At 38.9% G+C, this 22,892-nt stretch overlaps 1 protein-coding gene across 2 annotated transcripts; it reads left to right on the top strand.

Moving 5' to 3' along the window:
- The first annotated feature begins 22 nt into the window (after positions 1–22).
- LOC111584633 (heparan sulfate glucosamine 3-O-sulfotransferase 2-like) lies at positions 23–22,623 on the top strand. Of its 2 annotated transcripts, XM_055004634.1 has the most exons (4): positions 23–3,177; positions 8,666–8,747; positions 16,407–16,775; positions 20,605–22,623. In XM_055004634.1, exons 3-4 carry the CDS (start codon positions 16,414–16,416, stop codon positions 21,221–21,223), a joined length of 981 nt encoding a protein of 326 aa, XP_054860609.1. In that variant the 5' UTR covers positions 23–3,177; positions 8,666–8,747; positions 16,407–16,413; the 3' UTR covers positions 21,224–22,623. The 2 variants fall into 2 exon arrangements, with proteins under 2 accessions (XP_054860609.1, XP_023149584.1); XM_023293816.3 differs by lacking the exons at positions 23–3,177; positions 8,666–8,747 and having other exon boundaries at positions 15,696–16,775.
- Positions 22,624–22,892: the final 269 nt, after the last annotated feature.

Raw genomic sequence — 22,892 nt, 5'->3', positions numbered from 1 at the left:
ATGCTCCAGTCTGAATCCTACTAAGGCAGCAATGGGAGAATAAGACCCAGCGACCTATGGATGCGTTCTGCATATGTTTTCGTGCGTAAAACTGCACACCCAAAGCAAAATAAGAGATATTTCATGCGTTACTGTATTTTTTTTCTCCTTTATTGAACAGGTTTCATATTCCTGGTGCAACATGAGTAGTAGTCACATATTTATTAATATGACTCAGCAGCTCTGTATGATCAACAGGATGAAATGAGTCAGTGTGTGTCTCCTATAACTGGCACCTGTTTCACCCCAAAGATCACCAAACATCTGCAATAAGAAGAAACATTTCTGGTCCACTGACTCCTAAAGAGTTTTGTAGTCCTACTAATGTCCATATTCATAATGAATGTTCACTGCTAGCACATGCATTTTGGTAATGGCCAGCTAAGATTAAATCTAGCAGACTAATGAGGTCTGTTTTCTGCAGACTTTGCATATGAGTATTTTTTCCCCCCACTCTTTTAAAGCCTCTGTGGAGGATTTAAAGCTGTAGTTTAGGAGGCCGGCCACCATTATTACTTGTTGTCAGCATCCTTACATGGAGGACAAAACTCTGCAGCCGTGTGAGTTTTACTTAAACCTAATGTTCCTGTGCATGTGTGCAGGTTTCAGTGGTCTGTTGCATGTGTTAATTAGTGAACTGGAAAGAACATCTGCAGGTTATTAGCCAATAAAGAAAGTCAGTGAAGAGATGCCAGCCTGGCTAAGTGGCCTCCCCATATCGATCTTTGTCACGTCCACATGTGCACGAATACTTCAGCACCTCCACGTCATCATCATTGCCCTCCTTGCAAGACTTCGCGTCAAATTTTAGTGCAGGAGAAGAAGAGCCTCCTTTTGCAGCTCTGTATCCACTATGGTTTGTGGGTTAAAATAAACCTCAGTACATCTTTGCTCTGTCTCAGCTCACACTAAAGGTCAAAGGACAGAGAAGGCCAGTGATGCTGAAGACCCTCGAGATATATACTCTCCTTCCTCCTCCTCCCCCATCTCTCTCCTTCCTCCCCTCCCTCACCCTGCTCCTCCTCCTCCTCCCCCCTCCTCCCATCTCGGTGAATGCCGTAGTGAGCATTGTTCACGACCACTAGCTTTTGCTGAAAGCTGCACAGCAATGAGGTCTCTGTGCCTTTTGCCTCTCTCTTCCTCTCCCCTCCCCCTTCCTCTGGCTCTCTCTCCCACCCCATCTACCTCTCTCTCTCTCTCTCTCCTTCCCTCCTCTCTTTCTCCCTCTATCTCTCTCCCTCTATTAAATTTCCAGTCACACAGTGGTGCAGAGGATATTCCTCCTTTCCCTCTTTCTCCCTCTTCCCTCATTCCCTCTCACTCATGTTAAAATCTTAGCCCCTATCCAGTCTCTCCTCCAACCCTGGCTGCCTTTCAGTGCTTTTCTGCCACTCTCGTCTCTCCTCTCTCTCTGTACATCTTTTTGCCTTCCAACCCCCGCACCATTTAAAATGATTCCATGCCGCCCATGCCAAACCCACCCTGTGCCTCTGCTCTCCTTCCTTCCCCCCTCTCTCTCTCCACTCTATGTCCTCACTGTGTCATTGCACATTGAATCTGATATTCCCCTTATGTATGTATGCTACGTTGGTGTGTGTGTGTGTGTGTGTGTGTGTGTGTGTGTGTGTGTGCACTCACCCTTGAGCGTGTGTGTGTGTGTGTGTAGGAGTGGAGGGAGGGAGAAGGACATGCATTTGTGCACAGTAAATGAACAAACACTCATTGCTGTATTGCTTGTGTCATCAGTACAGGAAGGCTCTTGGAGTAGAAATACAGCAGAGAGAGCTAATCCCACTATCCAGAGGACGAGTGCATGGCATTTCCAATACAAACCCAAACCCCATAAACTCTTAATGCCGTGTTAGGAGCCACAGGGGAGGAGAAGGGGAGGGCGATGAGGATTTTGGCAGCAACATGCTAGTGCCAAGACATATGTGGCATGCTGATAGCGCTACAGAGGTGCAGCTCACACTGTGTGGAAGCTTTAGAGGGGCGCAGATAAACATCCATCACTTGCATCGTTTCGGGAGCCACAGGCCTCACCGCTTTGGAAGTGGGTGACTGAGTAATTGCACGTAGTTAACAAAGATTAAGAATGTGGCTAATTTTTGCGGCAGCGGCTCTGTTGTTAAGATTCGGGTGCAGAGCATTAGTGATCTCTTTAATGGCCCCGAGCGTCCAATTGGGATTGTGAACAAAGTAGCATTTTTTGGTGGTTATTTTTAGAAACGTAACTGGAAAAAAGTTGGTGCTCATTGCCATCTGTGCAAGAGAATAAAAGAGATGCAAGGGAGAGTTTGGACTTATTCATGGTGACATCCCTGTGTGTGTGTGTGTGTGTGTGTGTGTGTGTGTGTGTGTGTGTGTGTGTGTGTGTGTATGTGTGTGCATGTGTGTGTATGTATGTGTGTGTGCGTGTGTGCGTGCGTGTGTGTGTCTGTTAGAGACACAGAGAGGGAGAGAAAATAGAGAGAAAAATCCTAGTGTCACAGTATCTTAGCAACTGCCTCCATCTCCTTGGAGACAAGAACTGACATCATTTCCTGTCTGTGAGAACTCACTTTTGGTTTGTACACAGTGTGTTTGTGCATATAATTCTGAGGACTTGTTTGTGCCTATGTGTCTGTCTGTATGTGTGCGGCCGTGTTTGTGCGTTCATATGCAGATGTGGACCTGCAGTATGAGCGCTAACGCAAAGAGGACGCATTCTGGTGTCTCGATCAGGTTGTGTGCAAGAATGTCGCACTGTTTGAAGTCAACAGAAAGGTTTTTTAAAAGTTCAGCTCACTTGTTTTTATCTTGAAATAGTATTCCAGGAATTGGCGTTTAAAATGATGCAGTGAAATAATAACATCAAGGCCACTATGAACAGAATTTTCAGTTCCCAACATTTCAGATTCTTACATTATGAAGTGACTCCATAAACATAGTTTGAACCCAGGACTTGATCTAGTTTTGCTATAAATATATAACCAGTGTAATGTATAATGTTTACATTGTCTTTATTTCTACCTTCACAGCTGAGATTCTGTGTTTATGTCATCATGTTTGTCAGTTTCTAGAGTCTGCTGCTCGTGTAGGTCGACCGAACAGCCTGTTGTGCAACGCAGAGAAAATGTCATCTTCAACTGCCATCTTGTGAGTAAACGAGTGAAGTGCAATTATATAGTGGCTGTAAAAATATTCACCCACCTTTCAAAGTTTTTCCCTTTTATTGATTTTCAGTATGAATTATGGTCAATTTAATCTGGCTGTTTTTATCAAAAATTTTCAAAATAAAGACTCTTTCGCGTCAAAGTGGAAACGGATTTCTACAAAGTACTGAGTAATCACATGTTTTACGTTCTTTATTTTTAATTAATGACATTACTTTGTGGAAATATGTTTTCACTTTGATATGAAAGAGTCTTTTTTGTGTAAATTTGTGTCAAAAAAGTCTAAATTAATTGACAAAAACTCAATGATATAAAAACAATAAAAAAGAGAACTTCCAAGGAGGGTGGATACTTTTTATAGACACTGTAAAAAAACACAAACAAACCCTTTTTTGCTTTCAGGTTTCGGTGGCTTCTGTTTTATGTAACCAGCAGATATTTCTTTGTATCACATCCCACAACTTTTTAAAAAATGAGCACCAAACTATATTACTGTAACGAGGTTCACTTTGTAAAGGAAAGTTCAGCAAAAAATGAAATGAAATGATATTGCCGGCAGGTTTTAGCTTCTCCAGCTGTAGGAGTAAAGTTTGAACTTGCAAGCAAACTACACTGACATTTGAGACAAAGTTAGCCAGCACTACAGGAGAAGTTATGAAATTAACATTTGTCTCCTAACTGAACACGATACGACCAACGCAGAACTACATTCCCAAATGGGAAGCTCAAAGCCAGTGAAACATTTAAAAGAATGCACTTACAAACAAAGTGTAGCACACTGAACCATTGATTTAGATTTGTTTGGACATTCAGTTCATTTGCTGATGGAGCTGGTTGCAGATACATTGAAGGTAATGATTTTGTTTTGTGGATGCACTGAGCAGGATCTGCAGAGACAGACTACGAAAATAGGAAAACATCAACCCAATATACTGAAGAAAATAACTAATTTCACTATGAACGTGGATTTACAGCACAGAAACCACTCACCAAAGTCAGTGGTTTCATTCCAGAAAGAAATCATGGCACATAAAGGTCATGAGTTATCATGATTTTAAGATGCAAAAGATGCAAAATGACACAGTTTAATGTCCAAGAAAGATCATGACATAGACTTAGACAGAAATGTTAGTCAATACATGAGTGAATGCAAACTTCTTCTACTAGATTAATATTTTTTATTTTAGGCCCATAAGAATCAACAAAGTCAGCAGCCAACAGAGTCCAGCCATCATATTCATCAGCATACAATTTACAAGACATCTCAGGGGAATCAGTGTCCAACACAGTGCCAAGCTCATGCTTCAGCAAATTTTTGCACACTTCAGCAAATCATTCTTATTCATGAACACAACATTATTATTAAAGTACCTTCAATCAATGGGAGGAGCAGCGAGGAAAGTAAGGCTGCAAACTCACTGCTGCTGCAGGCCGACAACCAGACAAATTGCTCTGCAAAACTAGTCCAGAAGTCGACACCGCATGCCCTATAAGTGCTGCATGCAGAGAAGTACTAGATGACTTGATGTAATGTCTTCACATCTTCCTCTCAGCTTTTGAAGTTTTGTGGATAAATGATGACAGTAGTAAAAAAAAGAGGAAACTGGTGCGCATATAACCAAAATAGAAAATCCAAAGTACACAAAGGGTTTGCACAACTAAATCAATAGTCATTTCCTTTTATTTAGTCTGAACTGACAAACAGGAGCATAAGGAGAGGAAATTCCCAGATGTTTTGCTTTCCTCAGTGTGCAGTTGTTCAGTTTTATGGCTGAGGCCTTTCAACTTTTCACCAGTAATGACTTTCAATCAGCCTTAACAACGGGCATGCCGAGGACCTTCCTGTAATGAGAGGTGTCCTCAGATTTGCCTCGCAAGAAACCTCACAAAACCCCTTTTTCCAAAGCAACATTAAATCTCCCATGTTTAACAGCCACAAACAAAACTACATTCACAGAACGAGACAGATTATACTTGCAGTTGGTTATTAATCGAGGCCATATGGGTAATTCCAGGAAAGTATTATGAACAGAAACAGAAAATAAAGACTACACAATGGCACGATGCAATGAAAGGATCAGAGCAGCTGACATAAATCAGTGCAGTGTAGATAATGCTCTACAAGTTGTCACAGGAGACAAATTACTCAAAAATGGCGTGAAAAATTGAGTAGCAGGAGACATAATATCCATCAGTTTTATGTTCTGAGATTATTCTTAATTAGTGAGATTTTTTTTTTATCTACATAGATGCTGAAGTAACAGTGATGTAAAACATGTTATGATGTAAGTTCTCTGTTGACATAGTCGCTTTCACATTGTGTAGTTTCTCCAAGGAAAGCAACAAAATGCTTTTCTGGTAACCGCATCAGTCCTAATAAGCATGTTACATCAGTTTTGGATTCTTTTGTAGACCTCCTCTTGTGAAAATCATGTTTTAAACTTTGGATAACATGTCTATGTAGTGTTTTTAAAAGGTTTGAAGGCATATCATGGGCAAAATAAGCAGTTAATACCATGGAGGATCAATTCTTCCTTCCATGACAGTTTAAAAAAATTGAATAGACTTCCAGAGGTGTATATGAAACATATGTAAGGAACTAATTATGTCAGCTTGCAGGGTGGAGCTTTCTGTACCATCATTCTTCAAAATCATCTTCCGGTTTTGTGTAAGGTGTAAACCATTTGGCGTGTACATGTGTGACGTGTACAGCAGAATTATTTAAATAATAAAACTTGAAATTGTGTAGAGTATATTTCAGGTAATTGAAGAGATTTATAGGAGAGCTGGTGTGCTTGAGCTGCAGCAAGTTGTGGAAAGGTTAGTGGTGCACATTCGAACAGAAGCGACGGTATAAAGTTACATCTGAGACTGTTAAAAGTCAAAAGGGATTATTTACATTTTGAACAAATAAATGTCATTTTGATACACTCTGATGGGTTTTTAGGGGTTTAAGCGGTGATAGTAGAGGGAGTTTGGAAATGTGTGATGAGCAGTTTTCACTGTTTTTAATATTCAAAAGATTAATTTAATAATCAAAAGGTGAATGCAATTAGTAACTAATTAAATTGCACATGCTCTTTACTCTGTGTTATCTGTATCATATTTCCTACCAAAAATGCAAACTTTGGTTGACATTTCAACAACATTTGGCACCTTTGGCATCAGTAAAATTTAATGTGTAGCAAGTATTATAATCTACATGTTTTTTCCACGTCAGAATGGTAATTTGGTAATCATTCACAAAACTATGTTGTGCATAGAGGTCTATATGTTGTCAGGATATGTGCAGAATTACAAGCTTCCATGTTGTCTTAATGGTAAATTTAGCATCTTCAATCTTTTGACGGCACCTATATATATATATATATATATATATATAGATAGATAGATAGATAGATAGATAGATAGATAGATAGATAGATAGATAGATAGATAGATAGATAGATAGATAGATAGATAGATAGATGAAACTGATGATAATTCAACACAGTGCAGTGAATTACTATTATTAATTTACTGAAGCACATCATGGCAAAAAGGGAAACAGGAGTTCAATGCCACACTAATATAAGAGCAACTAAAGAAAACAGTGCAAAAGAGTAATAATTAATGTCACACTTGTGTTGTCTTCCTCTCTTCAAAGTGCTGGGATGGTTGACACAATATGTGCTATTGGTACCAACAGATATGGTCAGATGGAGGATACTTGTTAGACTGAATGAGGCACAGTGGAGGCTTTTAACAGGCGACAATGTGCAGCACACTGGTGTTGATACGAAGAACCCACTCACAGCTCCAAGCATGTAACAAGTCAGATTAATGTTAACAGGATCAGTGTACCTGCAGGGGACTGGACTCTGCAGCTTCACCGCTGTTCTCTCGGTTTCTCATGAAGCATAAAAGTAGAGAACCACAGAACATCCTGCTGACCTCAGTGAGAACATTTTGCTGCACAGAAAACCTCGAACCAAGAAATGAGCCCAGATCACAAAGACCAGAGGAAGTGTGTAGCTTATACGTGAAACTGCTTTATTATGCAATTTACAAGCCAACATCTACTGTCATCCTACAATATCCTCTAATAAGCATTCATAATAATTTCATATTAAACAGTTAAATTACACCAAGAGAAGCAGAATGAATGTGTCATGATCACATGTGTAGCACAGTTTAATCAAATCCAGGTTGGGTGATTAAATCCATAGTACAAAGTGAGGGAAGTTAAAGAGTTTAAAGCTTTTGTGAAAGTACATTGGTGACTATTACAGAGCAGTCTGTGTTTTTCTTCAGTCCAACAGAAGACATCTGAGGAGGCCCTCTTGTTTTTTTCTAGTTGTTTTTCATCTCCAGACAAATTCAACTGAGTTAAGACTCGGTTAAATTTGTTTCTTAAATCTTTAATTTTTTTTTTATAGCCTGGAGAACTTTACTTTTAATACCCAGCTGCAAAAAAGAAAAATAAAACAATCAAAAATTTGTTAAAGCATTACAAATTTAAATTGATAACATTTAAAGCAATACTTGAAATTCTAACATTTGCACAATAGTCCTGATAACTTTGATTAATAATTTGTGTTTTATTAGTGAGCTAAGATTGTCTCGTGTTCCTCAGTGGGAGGAAGATGTAAAATATGAGGGTGTATTAAACACATTTTCTCCATGTAGATTAGTATTTTGAAAAATGTATATTTAACTATCACTTTCAGAGCTTGAGATCATGACTAAATGCTTCATGGATTGTTTCCATAATGAACTGAATTAAGTTATTAAGAAAAATTGTCAGCTCACTTGCATATGTTTCCCAGCATGCACTTCTTCTTCGGGGTTATACAAATTACATAAAGGAGCCCAGTATGTGTCTTTCTATATATGTGTCTCTTATGTATGTTAAAACAATGCAAACATGATGTAAATAAGTAAAAATGTTTACATCACATCTCCAAAAACACAGTTCAGTCAGCCAGCTCGCATTAATATTAGACAAATAAATTATTGCTAAATTTATTAAATCAAAGGTTTAATCTGTACAACTTTAGTATTTGGCATCTAGACGTCACTCAAACACCTCAGTGTTCTCAATTCTCGCTTTCCGTTAACAGGACTAAACATTTTTCATGAGTTACAATCCTTACCATGTGCTAATGTAATATAATAATTACTCCAACTTATAAAAAAAGGCTTGAGTGATTACCTCTTTATACACCATCTTCTTTGCCTTTGAATTGCGAGCGCACTTATAAAATCCTTTCGTCTCATGGAACAGACAGTCCACAAGAAGCTGGATTGAAGAGTCAATCTGTCTCATGTCTGGTAAAGTGTAGTTTGGGTCAAAGGTGTGATGCATCGCCACCACAATCACCTTCCCTTGTTTGTCTTTGGTACAGAGAAATAACACAGGTCATTTTGCAGCAAAAACAATATAGTAAAATATGTTCTTCCACGTTTGTGTTTCTGCATGTTTACCTGAGATTTCGGACAACGCTGCATTAACATCAGTCTGAAAGCGAGTGACGATGGGACAGAAGAGGATGATATATTCACTGTTGTCAGGTGAGTCGACTACTTTTGCTCCTCTACTGCGGAGTTTTTCAAGAAATACCTCATGACAGTTCAAGGTGTTTCCGGCAACATGCGAGTGGATTTTTACCATTTTTTTCCCCTGAAAAAAGCAAAAAACAAGTGGTCAAATTTAAGTTTTACACAATTGTACTCTTCTGTTTAAGGTCTCGGTGATCCCAGAGCCTCAAAATACTTCTTAAATATAATTATGTCAGGTTTATACCTTTTTTATTTCCTTGGCATTTTCACCTTGATTTGTTAGTAACCATGGCGAGAGACAGCGATTGGCTTTTTGGCAGCTTGATACTTTTGGTGATTTCTTTTGAACAAAATTATATGCAGTGGTGGGAAATAACTGAGTATATTTTCTGGCTGAGTACAAGTACTGTACTTAAGCCCAGTTTTTAAGTCCTTTAGTATTTCTATGTTTTATACTTCCACTTTGCTACATTTCAGAGAGAAATATTGTGCTTTTTACTATAATACATGTATTTGACAGCTTTAGTTTCCTTTTAAGATGGAGATTTTACTCAGTGGAGGATATAACAAGCTTTTAAATTATATTACTTATTATTTATGTACTTTTTGAAAAAAAATATTAATTTATTGGCATTTTCATTTTTATTTGGTAGCAACAGACAGAAGAGTGGAGACAGAAAATATGGGGACAGAGAGCAAAGGAGAAAGTTATGGCATATGCACCCATGTGGTACATACATTTACGACATTTGTATTGTACTTTATACTCTACATTTTACTTGACAGCTGTAGTTTCTTTATTTTTTTTTCCTCCGTGGATGATACAGTGGTGGAAAAAGTTTTCGGACACCCCTAAAATTTTACACAATCTCAAATATTATCATGATAGATTTGTGGAAAAATCTTTTTTTTGTGTGTTTCAAAAGGTGTGGCTGCATTAGACAGACGCAAACAAATGCAAATTCTATTTTTTTGTTTACTGTTTACAAGAAAAACTAACAAAACTAAATTCTACCAAAATGACTCAATACTCAAAATTTGATTTTTTTTTTTTGGAACCAATCAATTTTAATTTTTTAATGGCTTTTTAAGGATTTGTTTAGTGTTATGGCTGTGGCTGTACTACAAAAAATTGCACTTCAAGAGTGCACCTAAGAGTGATTCTAAAAGCAATATACATGCAAATGTATGGGGTGACTTTTTTCCACCACTGTATAACAAGCTTTGATAATACAACTTATTATTAAACATTAAATTAATGAGTTTTATGAGTTTTTTTGTCTTACAAAAAGCAGCCAGTAGTCAAGACTTCAAATGTTAACAGCTCCCTGAAACAGTAAAACTTCTCATATGATTTCTTTTTACATGCATGCACAGATGATCCAGTTTCTCACCAATAAGACTGTTCTTTCAATAAATCATCTCATGACCCTTCAGATTTATCTGCTGCATATAAAACTGGATGTAAAGTAGTTCAAACCTGCAGCAGCTCCAACATGTTGCTGACACTGATTCTTCAGGATTAATAATCTTTAAAATGCCATATGTAATATATTAATCTGACAGATCAAACCAGAACATTTACTTCAGTATTTTAAACACCCTTTGCTTCCAATAGCTATGTGCTTCTACTTAAGTAGAACTTTTCATCCAGAACTTGTACATGTAATGGAGTATTTTTATATTGCTGTATAGGTATTTTTACCCAATAAGCAGGTCAAAAAAAGACAATAAACAACGAGGAAAAACAGCCAAAGTCAAACGCAACCTTTTTCCAATAACAGGGGCCTTGCAGTAGTTAGGTAGTAGACATAGTAGGTGAAGGAAATAAAACTAGGGAAGTATTTTCCAACCCTTTTCAAACATGCTATATAAAAACATTTGTTCAAACCCCTTTGTAGTATCTCTAGGTAGCATTTAGTTCAGGTCTACTTACTGTCTTTTTGTTGAAAAGCTGTTCTGTGTCCTACCAGCCCCTGATATTTACAGGAAGGCCAACTTAGAAGCTTTCACTTTCCCTTTGAGATCAGACTGAAGTTACGCCCCGAGGCTGCACTGCCACAAACTGACCAGCAGATGTCAGTATTGTGATATTTATTTATTTTTTTGGTTGCGCATCTGTGGTTTCTGGGCCTTTCTATTCAACAGCTTAGGAGTAACATCAGCAGAAACTGAAAGTAGTTTCTCACACCATATAACAAGAAGTATTACCTTCTTTTATCAATTAAAACATCATTTGTTCCAGGTGACACTTGTCTCTGCCTCACTTGACAAAGAGGAAAACCGAAGACGCAAAATTAACACCTGCACTGTCAATGTACTAATGTATGAAGTGTTTTACCAAAGAGTGAGTTTCAGCTTTAGCATCTTTGCTCGTTCCATCAGCATTTGTTGTGCCAGGTAGAAATAAATCATGGATCTGAGCAGCTATTTTCTCTGTAACACCGTGTTAATTGGCATCCTGACACGCAAACAACACCGATACTGTCACTTATAACAAAACAGTTCCGCTTGTGCACTTTTTTTTCCTAAGGGGGTGTGAACTGAATCCGTGGGAGTGATTCTTTATCCATCTGTGATGTAAAGTTGTCTCCATCATCTGTATCTGTCCTCGGCGTCTGATCAGAGTCGAGACGGGCTGATGTTTCCCCCCTCAGGCTTCACTTAGCTCTGACAAATGAGCAGAGCAGCTGATGGAGTGGTCAGCGGGCAAACTATGGCCTATATACAGTGAGCTGTGAAAGACAAGCACCAATATGAAAAAACACATTGTGTATTCACAGATACATTATTTATTTTTGCTGTGTTTGTTCCCCCCTTAAGTTCTACCAGACTAAACCAATCTTCTTCCTCAAATTTGAGTATGACTCTTAGTTAATCTTAAAGGCTTAGGAGGCAAAAACTAGAAAAAAAAATAGATGCTCTCTCATATCTTTTTTCTGCAAAAGTGCCATTAAATAGAGAATTCCACTTTGTACTGCTGTCATAGCCCCCCCCCCACCCCAAATAAAGGTGACACTCAGCTCTGTAATAAGCCACAACAAGACATATGTTCTACAAATGAAAGTAAGGGTAAACTGATTTTAGTATTTTTGATAGTGGCGCTGAAAAGCCGAGCTGTGCACTCAGCAGAGGTGATTATAACATTTAATCACCGAGCCCTATCGCTGAGCTTTGCAGGCTTCTCGCCCAGAGGTTTTGATTTACCCGCCCTCTTCCTGAGGAAAAATCTCATTCACTAGACGGATTGCTGAGCGGGTCTCTCCGACCAGCCCCTATAAATCATTCTTTAATCAGAGGCCTCTGAGATTGGGCGCAGACACCCGCAGGAGCACCGCTGTGACACCTCAACTCCTCCCCATGCGTCTCTGCCATGCTGGGAGTTTTTATCCTCTTCTGTTTCCACCTTGGGCTGGTCTGCATTTGTATCAGTCATCAGGGAACTAAGAGGGATGGCCACACACCAACAGTTCCTCCGCTAAGGGCGGCGAGGGATGCCATAAAGGAGCAGGGACAAGATTACTGGTTCTGTGGGAGAGTAGAGGTGTACAGGGTGAAGTGCTACTGCCAGAACTCCTAGAAGCTCAGAGTTTGTGGTAATTTAAGTGAAAATTAAATTGGGAATGCATCACTAAAGCTCAGTAAACTCAGGATCTTGTTTTATCACCTGATATTGAAGCCTTTTCCCTCACTAATGTTCACCCACATTGAAGACAAGAACCTGGGAAGCATTTTGCTCTTGGACTGTGATTCAATAGTGGCCCCTTTAGATGACAGAAAAGGTTTAAGAAGGTACTATTTGCTTTAAATGGACTCTAGTTATTAGGAAGAAACTACCACTGCTGCTTTCATCGCTGTTGTATTGGTTTCTTTGAATCACGAGGCATCATGCTTTCTAAAGATTCAGATGAGTCAATGAGGAGGTTATACACAGCCTTTATGTCAAGACCTTCACATGTGAAAATAGTGACAAGACCTTCATTATTTCATTTGTTAATGTGCTTATTTGCTATATATTATTAAATTAACATGTTAATCAAACTGTCATACAGCAGACCTCAGGATAGACAGTTTATCAGCGTAGATGAATTACATAAATGTGGGATTTTCACTTCATGTTCCACTGAGTTTAAACAGCCAAACTCTGGTTTTCTGGCAATTTTTTCTGATATTACTAAAATACTCAATCACTGAAAACAAAGAAGGGACGAAAACACAAAGTTGTTGTATTTTTCATGTTATCAGCATACTCAGAAATGAGATTTTCCTGAAACAAAACCATCTTTGGAGGAGAAGCATCTGTTTGAGTCACATTCTGCACACTTGTCTCAGCTGTTTGTTATTGTCAGCCACAGATTGGGTTTTGTTTGAAGATCCAGAGCAGTTACTAAGTAACTGTAACTGTAAAGGACATTATGAAATGTAATACAAACAGAAATACATCCATATGCATGTAATATTGCAATTACAAGTTGCAACAACTCACATATTGATCAAGAAATAGACTATAAAGAGTAAAGACAGGTCATGATAGTTAGTATATATTACAGCTGCAACATTTCTAACACCACTCATATTCAGTGATGACTAAGTAATTAGTTGGATAATAAAATGCCAAAAAAAAAAAACTGTTCATCACACATTCTTAAAGTCTCTCTACAGTCATTGATCAAACCCTTTAAACTCTTCCATGTGTATAAAAATTACACATTTAGACGTTTTTTTCTCCGTGAAAATAATCCTTTCCTCAGTTTAAATGCTTCTACTCTGTTTCTTTGTTGAGAATTTCCTGATTTATGAAGTCCTCGCCTCTCTCAGCTCACCCTTCTGCAACTGTCTGTAGCTCGAGCACACCAGCTCTCCCATGACTCCGCTCAAACACTGTAAAACTACTTTACACGGCGACAAGTTGTAACATTGGAGTAATTCAGCCATGCACGTCCCAACTGGAAACCGATTCTGAAAAATAATAGTGATACAAAAAGTCCCACCCTCCTAGCTCGTGATTTTGGTTCCTTGGGTTTATTAGACAGCAAAGACATTTTGAAAAACAATGAAACATCAGACAGAGAAGAAAAGAAGAACAGGTGGAAAAAGTTTGCCATTCTTATGAAGTTGGTGCATCCACGAAACTTAGAAAGACGTTCTCCAAAACCCAACATAGCCTTTGACTTTAACACTCTCAGGCAAAAACTGGTTCCCACTGAAGATAAAACACCCAAACAAGCTAAATGATGTTGTATATGCAGTTCAATGCAGCGAGGAGTGCACAGACCTATATAGGGGAGAAGAAATAAGTGAACCACAAGTGCAAGGCTCAACACAAGAGGAAGGGGGTCTGCAACACCATTTATTAGGGACTTAAAATCTTGACCTGGTAGTTTCACAGCCACTCACACCTTGAGGTATGTGACTCCTGGGTCGATAATGGGCCATTAGTCATGTGATTTTGCAGTGACAGTATTTATCTGTGAATCCCATCTGTCAGTTAGAACTGAAAAAGCTTCTTGCTGTGTGGTGAAACAATCTCAAGAACCAAAGGAGAAATATAACTGAATGTCCTGAGGATTATGTTTGTTATGTAAAAAAAAAAAAAAAAGGCTGAATATCTGTATATGAGACGGTCATTGTTACCTTGTGGTTTCGAGGTAGAAATGCTCAGTCATGGTGTTCACTTCTTAGTAGCATGTTAAAATACAATATAGACACTTTGACAAGGGGAAAGAATACGTTTTTTCCCAGGGGTGGTCTTCAAAGCATTGCTTTGTCGGACCACTTGTCAAAAACCCAGAAGTATCCAGTTTACAGAGGACTGGAAAATGTTAATAACTGCATCTGACAAGCCTTGGTGAATATTGTCATTGGCACTCAAAACTAAACAATTTGATGATCACCAGTGGCTGCTAATTATTTTTGCGTCAAGATTATCACAAAGGGACCTCCTGTTCTGTAAAAAAATGTAAAAATAAATAAAATAAATGGTAATTATTACTGTTACTTTACATATTTTCCATGTTTTGGTAAATTACAGATAACTGCTAAAATCACAGAGAAAAAAAATAATTTATATGTTAACCCTCAAAAAACAGATCAAAACTATAAAAATGTCCTAATCAAACATCTGTACTTTTACAAGTGGTAATTTTTATTTATTTATTTTTTGCCTGCTAAAAATCAGTATAATTATTTTACAGATAGTGGTTGTTACTTGAAAGAAAAATGTGTTATTAAAGGTTTGTTTTTAATTTTTTTAATTAAATTTTGTTTTGATAAACAATTTTTTAAAATTGTACATAATATCCATATTAAAAATCTGTCTTTTTACAAATAGTAATCTCCTCTTTTACAATGTGTGACCGTAAAATTATATTCTTCTGCTTTGTTTAAATCAGCTAAAATATTATTATCACTTTTTAAAAAAATGTCATCAATTTATTAAACTATTTTACAGTTGTAACATATTTCTTTCTGGAGCTCTTGGCTGCCAGATTTTCACCATTTCCTTATCGATTTTTCTATTTTTATTTTTTTTGACAGTGTAGGGAATATTATGAAGTTTAAAGTAAAGAGTTGATTAATGTGACTCTTCTGGGACTTTTAGTTATGTCACATGACCAGTTGGCCAGTTGTCATGGAATTATATGTTCAGATTTCCATCTGTTAAACTAAAAGAAACTCAACCGTTATCTGAACCATGGTAACAAAGACTGTGGATAAACCATAAGATAAAGATTGAGTACCCAGAAATTAGCCCTCAGGTCACATCAGCAGAAGAGATGAAGCTGGTGCTGTGATTGGTGCATCAGCAGGAGCCCAGCTGAGGATGGAGGGCGGGATTTGCAGGGACACGAAGTGTTAAATTATGGATGTTTATGGGTGTTTTCCTCATGTTTTTTGTGATGTAAATGTCTCTGAACCGGTCTTAAGCTGAAATTCCACAACTATTCCACTTTATTTTGAGCCTAGGCTTCAAAAGTATGTAAATTTACACTCAATCGCACTTGCTGGGAGAAAATAAAAACGTATACTGTTGCATTCAACTGGCACAAACATAGTGTATGCACAGAGCTGAGGGTGATTACTATGCAGCAGCTATGTGCCAAAAAGACAACCTGCATGATGAGAAGTCAGACGGGAGACAGCTGAATACTTTTTTTTTTTTTTTTTTTGAAATGCAAAGATGCTCTGACGTCACGCTGTAGAAATCTTTTCCTGTCGCTCAGCCGGTTTGCAGCTGACAGTCCGCTCAAGTTACCGGAGAGAGAAGCTCCCCACTGCCGCCTCCCGCTGCTGCCCGGTGACCATGGAGGCGTCCAGGAGTTTCCAAAGAGGACGTCGCTCCTCAGCTCGGCGCGCAGCGGTGGATGCGTCTCCAGCTAATGAAGTGAGGAGACGGAGCTCAGAGGGATCGTGTTAATGCGCTCCGTGTTTGACTAGATGAAGTTTGCTCATGTGTTCCTGCTCTCAGCTCAGCACCTGAAAACACAACCAGAGAGGAAGGAGCGCAAAATCAATTAGAAAACCATGCACTGTTCATGTCCATGGAGAGATGGCATGCGTGCTCCTCTTCAGTCGACTCCTGCCCTTCTCACACCGGCTCAGAGGGACGTCCGTGTGCTTATTATCCCTTTTCCTCTCATATTTGTGCTACTGTGCTCTGTTCCCTGACAGCACCGTCATGCCAAAGTCAGGTGATCCGACGCCAAGCTGCGAGCGCGCCGATGGAGCCAAAAGGCTGCTTCAGAGATCCGTCTCCTCCTGCGTCTCGCCGTTGGATGCGAGGACGAGCAGCGTGGAAGCATTTCGGCTGAAACCCGACCAAAGAGCCCGTTCCTCTGTGCACACAGACACGCCCAGCACTCCCATGAGTAATCTAAAGTTTGGCAATAAAAAGTTACCCAACGCCATTATAGTTGGAGTGAAGAAAGGAGGCACCAGAGCGGTTCTGGAGTTCATCAGGATCCATCCGGACGTGCGCGCTGCTGGCACCGAGACGCACTTCTTCGATAGGAACTATGACAGAGGTCTGGAGTGGTACAGGTAAGCACTGATCTCACCTGCACAGGTGCGTGTCCAGCTGTACTAGTAATCTCATATAGTTCATTTTGAAATAGATGGCACCAGATTACAGTTTAATGAGGTTCCGTAGCACAAAATTTGAGTTTGAGATTGTTGCTTTGGATAAATTGTGGTAAATTAAATTGAATTATAGCAGTTTTTCAATGAACATTTAGCAATTAGTTGCACAAACTGGCAATTTCACTGCTGCTGAACCCTGAATGGATATTAGATAATGGTCAGATGTGCTGACATGATCCTGCATGTATCTGCTGAGGCTGTTTCACTCCAGATTAAATAATTTATAATGACAGAAAATTCTGTAAATGACACATTCTGGTACGATTTTTAAAAAGATAATAGTGAAATTAGGCCAATACAATTAGCTCATTAAATGCAGTTTTGAGTTTTTCTCAAAGCTCTGTCATAATTTTCTAAAAATTAGGTTTGAAATAATTTAAGGAATCAGAAAAGAAGCAGAGATTAATGTGTCATTAATTACTGTAAGCGCTCTTACCACTTTCCACACAACATCAGCTGCTCACTTTCAGAAATTCAGAGTCATATTTCTTCCCTCCCCCTTCCCCCCTCGCCTCTCTGTATGTTTTGAGGTGGGTAAACATGCTGGATGTGTTTTTTCCGCAGTCTCTTGACTCATTCCAACTTCTTATTGCAAAGAACTTTGGAGGACTGAGCTCTGTTTACACTGGCAGAACACTGGCCCTCCCTCTCTCGTTTTTTTGATGTACTGTAGAGCAATTCATCAGATTTCTCATAAAATCCAACCTCTGGAGGCAATCTGTGTAAACTGCAGTGTGCGGAGCCGCCGTGGCTGCCAGCCATCCGAGCTGTAGTCTTGTTTGTTTATTCTAATATTTCAAAATGAATCCTAAAGTGAATGATGTATTGATTTTAAAATGCCACGCGACGCACGCTTAACAAAGTGCATCCCCCTTCCAGTTGCTTTGTTTGACTGATCATCAACCTGTGCACGAAACATGAAGCAAACACATAATTATTTAAACTTCTTAATTATAGACTTAAAGCAAAAAAATGTGTTGGTTTAGCTAATGGAAAACGGTGCATGTGTGCACATAAACAGACAGCCAATTATACACAATCACACGTATCTTCTTCCAAATACATTTCATGTTAATGACTGGCTGTCATGTAGCCTGCAGGAGGGATGTGTATCAGTAGTATTATATAATAATTATAGACTCAGAGTATCTCCACTAATTGGCACTCTTCAGGACGGTTGGCAGCTGAAGCCCTTTTATCTCAGAGATGTGTCTTAGAGATGTGAACCTTCGCCCATTACTGTAGTTTGATTGTCAGCTGTCAGACCTGCTCAGAAAAGGTCAAGTGAGGATTGCTTTCAAAATAAAACAGTTGCTTCCCTTGTAAACACCCCTCAATGAAGCCAAAATGACTGTCTGGAGGAGTCTCATTTTGAATATGCAATTGAGTGCGCTGTGAGAATGTTTTGTTTTATGTAATATCGTAACTAGAGCTGGAATGATTGACAGATCGCTTTTCAACTGTTAAATTGATCTGCAACTGTTTTGATAAGTGATTCATTTTTTTTAAGAAAAAGAAATCACAAGTTTCTGATTCCAGCTCCTTAAATTTTAATAATTTCTGTTATCTTCACTCCTCAATGACAGTAAACTGAATGTCTCTGGGTTGTGGACAAAACAAGACATTTATCATCTTGGGTGTTGGGAAACACTGATCAACATTTTTAATCATTTTCTGATATTTTATTGACCAAAATACTAATAAATCTGAGGGAAAAATCACTATTTGCACCCCTAACCTAAATAAAAGAATAAATAAAAAAGGAGGAGTGATAAAAAATAAAAACTTCCCCTTGAGTGAACTGACACAAGCATCAAATTTTGACTTGACATGCCAAATCTAAGTTGTACTAAATTCTTGTGCAGCATGAGGTGAGCAAGGTAACCCTGTGGAAAGCACACAAAAAGCACCTTATTTGTTTCACTGGTCAGTAAAATGTAACTGCTTTACTGATACTTCACCAGTTTAGACATATAACAGTGTCCATCTTGTGACTTGATGCCATTCAGTGCCTCATTAGCATTTCGAGTTAAAGCCACTGTGTAGGATTTTTTAAATTTTCCAAAACAGTCGCCATATTTCCATAACATATTTGTTTGCATTTTATGAAGTATTGCTTTAGAAAATGTTAATGGATACAGAAAACAAAAACTTGTTTCTTCTTCTTTGACATGTTTCTGGGGGTTGGCTAGTCTGACTCACCAGATGTAGACTGCTGCTGTTGGCTGCACATTTCATGTGGTTTTCTATTTCCAATCCACAATCTATATGTTACTATTTTTGAAATCTCCTTTACTGCAGGAAACAACAACAGCAGTCTCCATCCAAGTAACCTACCACACTGGAATCTTTAAGTCTTGCCAAAGGTTTGGCAAACAGGAAGCCCAGCTAATCTTTCTTTCTTTCAGGGAATTTTCCATTTTAATGACAGTGCTCGTTTCCCTGCGTGCAAATGTTCCACAAAAACAATTTCCTGACACTGGTTTGCATGAACAACATCACAGCATCCTGTTCTTAGCCCCACCCAAGACGAGTGGGATTAATTTAGGGAAATACAAACGACCCTGAGACTTTAAGGGGGAGTCAGACCATTCTTCACAGCGCTCTGTCAGCACTAGAGATTGATCTGATTTTGTCACAACTTTCTGACCTGTATGTACTTGTTCTACTTTATTACAGTCATGTATAATGTACCCATGCCACCACCTTCTGACAGCACTATTCAGCCTAGTTTACTTACTCCAGAGTAGTTAATGGAAAGAAGTCTTGTTTGCATTTTTTTCATTTTTTAAAAATTCTTTTTAAATTTGATTGACAGTTACATGGAAACATGACTATTAACACCTAGAGCTAATGTCAATACATTGCTGAAGACACTGAAATGAATTGTTTAAAAGCAACACCTGACCTGAATCAACCAACAAAATCAATACATCATCAGAACTGCCTGAAAGCTGCTCTAATTTGATTGACACGAAATGAATCAGAGGCTACATTAATAATGAATTATTGCAAATAAGAATTTTTTATGAACAAAATTCAAACAGTTTCTCTTTGAAGCTTTTCAAATGAAAATTTGTTCCTTTTCTTTGCTGAAAATTATAAATTGAAAAAGTTAATTGAGAATTGAGACAAAAATCAGCAAATCATTCAACTATGAAAATAATAATAATTGCAGCCCTGGTAACGGGCTCTTTTGAACTCCAGTCCTGGTCTTTAATGGTTTCCAATCAATCTCCACTTTCATCTTTTACTATCTGTTCAAATCACTTCTTTCACAATGGCCTAGTTTGAAGACCCAGACGTAACCTAACAGAGTCACCGTTCTGTTTGCATTCGTGGTGATTTATTACTCTTGAACCATGCTGGGCTGATGCACAGGAAAGCTGTCGGCGAGACAAGTCTCCAGTGGCAACAGACTATGACTTTGCTTCCAGTGCTGCTATTATCATTTACATCGAGAAACTGGGTTCATGGCCGAGCTGCGGCTCAGTTAGGGTGTTTTTATGCCTTTGCAATTCACTTGTGTAATGCTGCCCTAAATAGACGTTGAATATACACTTTTTTACTTATGACAGAGTGAATCCAAGGACATCATGTCCTCTATATCTGAATCTGTTAACCTCCAAACAGCAGAAAATGTGATAAAAATGCATAAATTACTGTGAATGTACATAAGAAACCTTTATCTTACTGAAACTTTTACCTTCTGTTTCTGTCTTTCATTTAGAGGTCTAATGCCAAGGACTCTTGAAAGCCAAATCACAATGGAGAAGACGCCAAGCTACTTTGTGACTAAGGAGACGCCTCACCGGATCTCCGCCATGTCCCAGGACACCAAACTCATCGTGGTGGTGCGAGACCCCGTCACTCGAGCGATATCCGATTACACCCAGACTTTATCCAAAACTCCCGACCTGCCCAGCTTCCAGGAGCTGGCCTTCAGAAACCAGAGCCTGGGCATTGTGGACATGTCCTGGAACGCCATTCGCATCGGCCTGTACGCTTTGCACCTTGAAAACTGGCTCCGCTACTTCCCGCTGGCGCAGATCCACTTCGTGAGCGGAGAGCGTCTTATCACGGATCCAGCAGGGGAGCTGGCGCGGGTGCAAGACTTTCTTGGGTTAAAACGCATCGTCACCGACAAACACTTCTATTTCAACCGCACCAAAGGCTTCCCTTGCCTTAAAAAGCCAGAGAGCAGCGGTTCGCCTCGCTGTCTTGGCAAGTCCAAGGGCAGAACTCACGTGCAGATAGACAGGGATGCTATCGAACAGCTGCGGGACTTTTATCGACCTTACAATGTCAAGTTCTATGAAATGGTGGGACATGATTTTAAGTGGGAGTAGAGGTTTGAGACTTATTTTTACACGGCACAGGAGAGATTTATTTATTCCACAAATGTTCTTTGAAAAATGTTTTGCCTTCAGTAATGCGTCGTGGCTAAGGCGAGTAAGTAACTATCAGCAGTCTCCAGACAGTTTTTCGAGTGAAACAGCGGAGGCAGTGTTATTCTTTGAAGTGACTCTAATGAACGGAGCCGGATCTGAGATGACATTGCCTTTTGCACTTGTAATGATCACTTACCAGCATCAGCACCCTGCTTCCCGCTAGATACGGCCATCATTTCAGCTTCAGGATCACGTGGTTTTCGTTTGTGTTACTGTACATTGCTGCTGACTGGATTGCTGACTGCTTCATAAAAAAAAAAGCAGAGAGGAAATTCCAGGGAATGGGATTAGTTCTTCTTAAAAACTGCTTCACTAATCAAGGCAGGGTTGAAAGCAAGACCTTGGAAAATGTCAGTGAAGTCTTCAGGGAGAGCAGAATTAAGCTGCAGAGCTGTGGTGGTAAATCCAAAGTGTAAAGCCATGAGGCAAGTCTGAAGTACTTACTGTTCAGTTTTCACAGAGTGAAAGATATTTTATTTTCCATTCTTGCCGGCATGAATCAGATAAGTTAGAATACGCTGTAAAAAGCAGCGCCTCACTTTGGATCCCATTGTATTCTGCGCTTTGTTTGCTAAAATCCATGTGTTTATTTTTGTTACAAGAGCATTTAATCACTGAATTAACCACAACGCTTGTCCATGCTCTTCATTAAATGAAACAAAAGCACAATTTATGAAACTGTCTCATCCAAAGCTTTGACCTTGGGAAACTGAACACCAAAAAATACGTCTGTGCTCCCTACTTTTATTTGGTGCTTAAAAAACACAAAAACACCAGAACTGAAAATTTCACATCACCCAAATAATCTAAACCTGCAAATGTTGCAAATTACCTCCCTTTATTCACATCTAGTTTGCTCGGTTACGGTCCAGACCGCTATCCTTTGAGGTTTTATTGCATTCTGTAAGGTTTGTTGTGTGCCTCGGTGGTGGTGTAGGAGCATGAGTGGGTGTTGGTGTAAGGAATTTCAATCACTTTTCAAAGACAAAGCAGGGAACACCTAGTCGTGGCGGGTTATCAAATAGATTCCGGGACTGCGTTCCACAAGATTGCAGCGAAAAGTTTGGATTTGGCTACACGGTGTGAATACAAAAAGCAAGAGTGTCTGAGTCTGAGCCAGATTGATGCTGCAAAAACAAAGGAAAAACACTACGTGATACATGAACGGGGAGAATGAAGTAGTGTGTGGTGTACAGTTGGATACTTCCATTCTTCATCACACAGCATCATATTAGAGGCAGTGCTTTGGATTATGATTTAAACATATGCTTTAAATTAAAGTGTAATTATTTAATGCACAGTGTACCAACATCTATATGTAAGTACAAGAGAAGAAGACGAGAGGGAAGAACTTTTTACTTATTAACAGGTAACAAGGCAGGAAAAAACTGAAATGACCTCAGATCATAAATGATTTAAAGACTATAAAGTAGTTGGGTTGTAGAGTTGCAGTTAAGAAGTCTTATACATTACATATAGACCGACAGGGTGCAGCTTCTTTTGTATAAACAGAACAGGAAAGGGTTGCTCAGTATTTTTCTGTGTACCATTTAACCCTCAGTTACCC

Source organism: Amphiprion ocellaris, chromosome 18 (assembly GCF_022539595.1).
Source record: "Amphiprion ocellaris isolate individual 3 ecotype Okinawa chromosome 18, ASM2253959v1, whole genome shotgun sequence".
Classification (NCBI taxonomy): Eukaryota; Metazoa; Chordata; class Actinopteri; family Pomacentridae; genus Amphiprion; species Amphiprion ocellaris.
This window is presented reverse-complemented; position numbering and strand designations above follow the sequence as displayed.